The sequence below is a fragment of the Macadamia integrifolia genome, chromosome 9 (genome assembly GCF_013358625.1).
Source record: "Macadamia integrifolia cultivar HAES 741 chromosome 9, SCU_Mint_v3, whole genome shotgun sequence".
NCBI lineage: Eukaryota > Viridiplantae > Streptophyta > Magnoliopsida > Proteales > Proteaceae > Macadamia > Macadamia integrifolia.
This window is the reverse complement of record NC_056565.1, coordinates 19,368,750-19,376,369: the sequence shown is the minus strand read 5'-3', so window position 1 is coordinate 19,376,369 and position 7,620 is coordinate 19,368,750. Positions and strand designations below refer to the sequence as shown.

Sequence of the window (7,620 nt, the reverse complement as noted above, 5' to 3'; positions counted from 1 at the left end):
CAAAGCTTGGAATATTAGGATCTAGACTTGACTGCAATTATTCCGCTTTTTGTGCAGAGTATTCTCTAGCCTCATCTGAAGCATATACTCGGTTCGACCAATCCGTTTTTTTGCTCTCTAATTTTTACAGAAAAACTATATTAAACTCGTATTATATCATTACTTTTTTTTTTTTTATATTCATTATATCATTAATTAGTTACCATTCCCGTATTATCACCGTCTCCATAATTACCATGGTTGGTAGTAGGGGTTACTACTTACTCTCCCTACTCTTCTAGTGATGCGACGATTAAGCGGTTGAATTCAAATGTCGTTTAGAGAGTGATTGTTTCACATATCACGACTATTATCATAACCAGCTCTATCCATAGTTCCATGCTCCCGCCTGGAAACCCGTGCAAGTGTCATTTTACACCTCTTTCTCTTTTTTTTTTTTTTTCCTTTCTTTGTTTAAACTTTAAACATGTAAATCCCATGATCCTACATTAAGCTTAACAAACTCAATTCAAAGCTGGGCTTGAAAAAAACATTCTTTAGAATATTTAAAAAGAAGATTAAATTAAATGAAGATTTCAAATCCATAGGTTCGTGAAATCAATTATCTGGATGCATTAATATAAATCCTTACTACTTTATAAAAAAAAAAAAAAATCAAATTCATTGTTTGGTTGCATTTATGAAATGATTACATGATCTAAACTTTTAGTGACATGTTTTTTTATGAAATTTAATTTGTCATTAGTAATAAATTATGAGATTGCCAACCTTAGTGGGAGGGGGGGGGTTAAGGCCATGTAAATTTGTCCCTCTCAGATAGGGGTGTCAAAACCTAGCTCGAACCGATAAAATCAATCGAAACTGATCGATAAAACCCAAACCGATTCTTATTTGATTGGTTTTGGACTGAGGTATGTTGCTGAACTGACCAATAACCAAACTGAATGAAACCGATAAGAAAATAAATGATTACGAGATTATAAATTGGTGAATTGACCATCCATTTCTTACAATATTAGTGAGAATTTTTTTTTATTGTAAGGGGATTTGTTACAAATCATTGAATATTAGATTATGAATAGAGAAATTGATGAATAAATTCTAATAATGCTTCCATTGATTTCCTTGTTCACCATACAAAACTTTTTTTTTTTTGGTAATGAAAAAGGGTGCTCCATGGTAGTGTTCATAGCCTCTAGGACAAGCCCCCGTACGGCAAGCAACGTTTCCACAAGACCAATAGGTGATGGGTTGAGGGCATTTTCACCACTAAGCTACCAACCCCATTGGTGTTCACTATACAAAACTAGTTGGATAGTTAAATGAATGATTGGATAATAGGTTCATTTTGTAATTTCAATATTAGTTATCTTCTTAGTAATCTGTTATCCATTGGTTTCAATATTAGTTATCTTTCCCTTACAATGATAAACCATGATTTAATCATAAATTTAAAATGTTTTTTTTTTTCCGTCAAATCTTATCACTATAAGTTATGAATAAGTTATGAATGTAATATTTCATTATGGTTCAAGCCCAATAATAAACCGATCTAAACCGATATTAACTCGATATTGAAAAACTAAAATAAACCGAAACCAAACCAAATCGAAACTGCAACCAACTGAAACCAAACCGAACCGATCGATTGACACCCCTACTCTTAGACCTTGCAGTAGTAGGAGTGTCATGCACTAGGTTTTTCTTTATTGCCATCGAATAAATTTTTTTTTTTTTTGGAACATCCAATAATGATATGTTTATTGGTAACTCAATAATGATTAATGAGTACCATAAGAGCATGGTTTTAGAGCACAACATTAGAATGGGTATCAGTCATCCCCAAAACCGTTACAGCGTTAAAACATATCGGTATTGGATCATTTGTATCGGAAAAAAATACCCTTGTTTTACCTTAAAAAGTGATTTTTTTTAAGGACTTTTTTATCTCTTTTCCGTACTGTTTAACCAATACGATATAAACTAGGTATCAAGATTGGATACTTGCAAAACGGATATGTATTGCTATCGGATACTGATACTTAGAACCATGCATAAGACTGCCATAGAAGTATTGTTTAATAATCCAATGAGGCTGATAAGTTTGTACGAACCAAAAAAAAAAAAAAGAAGGTAAGATTGTTTGATATTTACACTCTGATTAAGATGTTACTCCTTAAGTCCCTTGAAAGACAACATTGATATATATTTTTGGGTTACAAAGACAGAGCTCTCGGTTATTGGTTCTCTCAATACTGACACAATACTGATGCGGATCTGATTGTATCAATCCATATTGGTCAATTTTACCTTTATTTTTCATAAAAACATTGGATTTTTTTTTACTATTTTACAACGTTCGATATCAATACCTGATATGGATCAGCTAGGCATGGATTGGCCATATATACCAATACCTAGAATCATGCTTGCAAGTCTAATAGACTCTAAAATGCATCCTTAGACCTCTCAATAGTTTATTAATAGATTCATTACAAATAAAATCTCTCTCTCTCTCTTACTTATCCAATAAGGACTTGTTGTTCATAAGTGAATTTATACAAAGCGTGTCAAACACTGTTTCTGTTTTTTTTTTTTTTTTTTCTTGTTCCAAGGATATTTTTGAAATAGTTTTACCAATCGTTATTTCTATTCAACCAGAGTGTTCTCATTAGGAATAGAAGTGTTGTCAAATGGCCCTAAAACTAGCACCAAACAGGAAATCCAATGGTAAAAGTTCTAGGTATTGTTTTGGTTTTTTTTTTTTTTTTTTTTTTTTTTTTTTTTTTTTTTTTTTAATTGATGGTATTCGAGGAAGGTTAGGAAGTTGTGAGAGAGAGTTCTTTTGCTTTTCCGTTCGTCTTAAAACTCCACCCCAACACATAATGATAAACGTTCAAGTTAGCAGTAGATAATGAGAACCCACGAACATTGGATCTACCATGAACCCTGAAAGATCAATGTTCAAGGACAAGATTGTGATGCAATAAATCTGCTAAGGATGAGAGGAAACAGCACCAAGTGATTGAAAAACATTGTTAGATGCAAGATGTAAAATAGTACTCAGTTATGAGATAACTTATAAGCAGATGTAAGATGGACTAAGAGATTGTCTGATCAGGTGTGCTGTATGAGCTTGTGTTTCTCCTATGTCAGTGCAAGTAAATTAGTTATGAACACCATAGAAGCATTACTTTGCAGGCTTTCTATGCGAACGAGTACCACTAGATGGCTGGCAAATAATCTGTAAGCCTTGTCATGAAGGTGTTCTAAATATGAGATCCTGCATGAAGAGCCAAGAATGGAGACAGGCTGGAAAATTTCAGTGTTAGCAATGAAGGTCCTATGGTGCTTCTCCATAGTTTCATAAGAACAACATTATATTGTGCATGATCAATCAATTAATAAGCATTTAGTTTCTTAGTTTCAAGCTAATATCTGTTTGAAACAGTGAGGGATCTTATAATCAACATCAAAAAAAGTGGGTTTTGCCATAGGTCCAATGTAACTCCTGGGGGGGGAAGCAACTTGTGAGAGAGATTGATTTAGTCATTCTTCAAAATTTACAACCTTCAATTGACTTTGAGTTAGTCATTCTCATTTACATGATGATAGTGCAGATAAAGACAGATTCAGTAGAAGTTACATTGCTGATCGAGATATATATATATATATCCCGCAAAATATACATCTAGCATCATAATCCACAAAAAAGTGCTAGAGTCCTTGACTTCATATAATTATGTCAGCTTACTAACTGCACTGGCTACTCAAAAAGGAAGAAACTACACATGATAATTCACAAAGAATATCACCAAGGAGCTCGAACCTCTGACTGAAACTTCATCTCATGTCTCTCAGCCTTCAACTTCAGAGTCTCAATTTCTTTGTCATTACGTGCACGAGCCTCTTTTAATTCCATACATTTCACATCAAGATTTTTCATCTCTTGATCCAAACAAGCCCTTTTGAACATAGCTTTGTTGTATAACTTCGAGTCCATTGCCCCTTTTGACTCGAAGGCGAGGCTTATAAGCCGGTGCAGTCGAGCACGTAAAAAGCCAACGTTCATGCCCAGTTGCTCAAAGGCTTTCAAGATTTTATCCCAAGATTTAAGGTCATTCTGAGAGGTAGTAAGTTTGCAAGCTCGCATGGCATCAGCCACATTGACGATCTCAGAAATGATTCCAGTGATCAACTTACAGTTGATGCCTTCGAGAAGCTGATCATGAAGGAAAGCCTTCTGACTGCAGCAGAGCTCATAATACTTCACTCGAACATGTTCAGGAAGCTGAGAGTCTAAAATCAAATCATTCACTATAATGGTAAAATTCTCAAAGATTTTCACATCTTTAAATTCCACAGGTTCTGCAGACATTCTGATACCATCCAAAACGTGTGAGCCAAATTCTTCACTGTCGTTTTCAAACCATTCTCCAGCTGGTGACCCATTGTTAGAAACAGATTCTGAAGGAGAAGCATTTTGATTATTCTCTTGAAGAAGAACAGGGTAAGATCTTGAATGCTTTCCATATCCCTCATCTGCATTATCTTCCTCAACATTTAAGTAAAATGTCAAAGAATTGAACAAATATCAATGGAGCAACTCAATTTAGCGTTTGGTCCCAAGATACTGTTAGAAAATTCCAAAAGATAGAGAGAGGCCAGCTTAGTTACCTGCAACAACAATTTGCATTGAAGAAGTGTCCAAATTAAGTAATCCAAGTGCTCCGTCAACTTCATCCAAATTCTTTGCCCTTATAATATAGACCTATATAAGAAAATTATTATTATCATCATTAGAATTCCTAGCCAGGTTGGATTGGAGAAATAAGTACACAATGTAATAAGTTTGAAAACCATAGAATTAGCAGCATCATATTACAAATGCAAGAAAAGAGAAGGGAGTAAGTGTCTCCCCTTCCCCAGTGTAATATTCAACACAACAGTACTCTTGGAACAATGATGTGTAATGTAAAGAAAGGTGAAAGGTGATTCATAGACCCACATATGTCAACCATGACATGCCACTGGTGGAAAAGGACATATTTCAGCCTTTCAAGAAAACATATTGAGAAAACCATTTTCTAAATCTATAGAAGACTGGAAGGGCCAATGAACCCTATAAGCTTTGGGTCAGTCACATTAAGAATCTAATATAGACATGACTCATCATAACCATAAAAAACTCAAGCCTTAGAACCATTTAAATTGTCCAGCTAAACTAATCCAATTTTTACAGTTAAATGACAAGTCTACAGAGATATAACTATTTGAGCCAATCCATCACCTTGAATTTGGTAGCCTTGATTAATTGGAAGACAACTGCATCTCCCTCAGCCAAATTGTGTGCAATAGAGAACCCCCTCCATCCACCACTGAGCCCTGTCTTCTCTGCAAGGTACCTTGTTTCATACTCTTTCTCACCATCACCTACTAAGGTAATGATGCAGTCTTCTTTGGGTAAGTTCAACTTGCAGAATCTAACAGCAAGTCCCTATATAACAGAAACAAATGCTTCCAAATTATACCAGCAAGAATCATCCTTGTTCGTGAATTTTTGTATTACATACAGTAGGAGTTTGAACTCACCAGCCAAAAACCATGAGTAACATGAGACCGAAGCATAAGTTTCGCTAAACTAGGCATTGCTGGGTCTAGGTTCAATTGAACCACCTTAGCTCGCTCCATAACCCGTAAGTAAGCATCGTCAGATGCATATAACTGATTGATTGTAGCCCTCGCCCTCTTTCGCTTACAGCTTCAAATATATTTTACATTCACGTGTAATAGTTTAACATACAAAAATGAAACTACAACTGACAACAGTCAAACATTACAACCAGAAAAATATTAAAAGTGATTCAGAAACACTCACTGGCTTCTCATACTCTCTGTTTGATCTGCAACTACCTGTTCAAATGTCAAATATATGGGCATCAAATTAAAACTTTTTAGTTCTCAAAGGAATAACTAAAACTGCATTAAGTACAAAATGGCGTAATTCGTTATAAGGGATGATCCTATGGATGGGTAGTAAAGAAGTCAAACAGGGTTCCACACACACACACACACAAGGAGGAGGAAAAGACACAAAATCACACACACAAAAGATGTTGGGAGTTTGGAGCCACATTGGCTACTAATTAGCCTACAACCCCCCTTACAAACCTGGGAGTCCCTCCACTTATAAGTTCGAACTTTTGGGATGGAAACTTTACATGGTCTCAAAGCAGGTTTTGATTATATTCGCATGTCCGTGCAGTACATACTGCCACAGGTAGGGACTTTAATCCCACATCAGTTACTAATTAGCCTACAATCCCCCATGTACACCTAAAGCAGCAGCAGCAGCAACACTACCAAAGTATAGCAACTAAGCAAAATGGTGAAGAAACAAAGAATATGCAACTGAAGCTTAGGGAGGGTAAAATTGTTTGATAGAAGAGAAACAATTTCCAGCTTATAAAGTCACAGCAATGGCCTACAGAGTAAATTTCAAGACATGTAAGGTGTAAGAAAAAAGGAGATAAAAGAGAAAGGGCTTTCAGGAGTCGCAAGACTCAGGACTGACCTGCAAATGACCAAGAGAACAAAGTGAAGCTGGAGGAACAGAATATCTTTTCCTGACCCGAAACATCTTTGGCTTTCTCCCACTCGATTTCTTTTGTGTATAATGCTAAATAAAACAGGAAAGAACGAACGCTAGAAATTGTAAAGCAGAGCCATACGTAAACTACGTGAAAGAAAATCACTAACAACTGCATAAGAAGAAGAAGAAGAAGGAGCATAGATGGGTTTGGTACTTGAGGAGACTGTAGTTGCCGAGCTTGAGAGAACTGGGCCAGAGTTTTTTGATCTTCAATGCTATTCTCGCTTTCATAAGGATCCAGAAGTTCAGGCTCCTTTACAATCTCATCCTCCACTGCCATTTCTGTCACACTAGCAGCAACTTTCTCTCTCTCTCTCCTCTTCTCCTGGTTCACAATCACCTGCAAACAGTTTTGAAATTCCAAGTATCAAAAGAAAAAAAGCAAATGAAAAGGTGGGTTGGGGAAATCTTATATGACTGAAGGTTCAACCCCTTCCCTTGGTGTCCCTGAAGTCCTGGACTGAAACCATTGTTCCAGTAGAGAAAGAAAGTGAAACAATGACAAGAAGAAGTCTAGAACAGAATGAACAGAACTTCTCTGAGCATTCACTGCAGGTTGAAACAATGGCTACAAAACAGAACGGAACAGAGCTTCTCTAAGTTGGGTTTCAAACCTGTAGTGGACTGACGCTGCTCAAATTGTTCTCTCCAGGTTTTTAGCTTCTGGACGATGATACAGAAGGAGAGAACACACACCCACTCACACAGAGGCTACAGAGCAACCAACGTCTCTCTAAGAATTTGAGTTGTTGCCCGTTCTCAAGCTGGTTTTCATTATTTAATTTGCATTTCAAAAATTTGTGGGCGATACGTCATCATAGAGTATTGGGAGATGGGACTGCTGCACAGAGATTTTAAGAAAAATAAATAGATAAATAAATAAAATTTCTATCGAACCTTAAACCCTTCAATTCCTTAGGGCTATGTTTGGTAGCCAAGAGAAGAAAAGAAAGGAAAAAAGAATCTAA

General features: G+C 36.0%; 1 protein-coding gene across 2 annotated transcripts; it reads right to left on the bottom strand.

Moving 5' to 3' along the window:
- Positions 1–3,540: 3,540 nt before the first annotated feature.
- On the bottom strand, positions 3,541–7,402 carry LOC122090084 (B3 domain-containing protein At3g19184-like). Of its 2 annotated transcripts, none has more exons than XM_042659919.1 (8): positions 7,267–7,402; positions 6,807–6,992; positions 6,575–6,679; positions 5,879–5,913; positions 5,593–5,761; positions 5,291–5,497; positions 4,678–4,771; positions 3,541–4,551 (listed from the first exon to the last, which is right to left on the bottom strand). In XM_042659919.1, exons 2-8 carry the CDS (start codon positions 6,930–6,932, stop codon positions 3,812–3,814), a joined length of 1,476 nt encoding a protein of 491 aa, XP_042515853.1. In that variant the 5' UTR covers positions 6,933–6,992; positions 7,267–7,402; the 3' UTR covers positions 3,541–3,811. The 2 variants fall into 2 exon arrangements, with proteins under 2 accessions (XP_042515853.1, XP_042515854.1); XM_042659920.1 differs by having other exon boundaries at positions 3,541–4,542.
- Positions 7,403–7,620: the final 218 nt, after the last annotated feature.

Bases quoted from the DNA above. Each gene is read 5' to 3' on its own strand.
- LOC122090084 (XM_042659919.1), bottom strand. From the start codon at position 6,932: ATGGCAGTGGAGGATGAGATTGTAAAGGAGCCTGAACTTCTGGATCCT. The intron at 5,498-5,592 runs GTGAGTTCAAAC...TCTGTTATATAG, and splicing joins TTACTCATGGTTTTTGGCTG to GGACTTGCTGTTAGATTCTG. The intron at 4,552-4,677 runs GTAACTAAGCTG...ATGTTGAGGAAG, and splicing joins AATGCAAATTGTTGTTGCAG to ATAATGCAGATGAGGGATAT.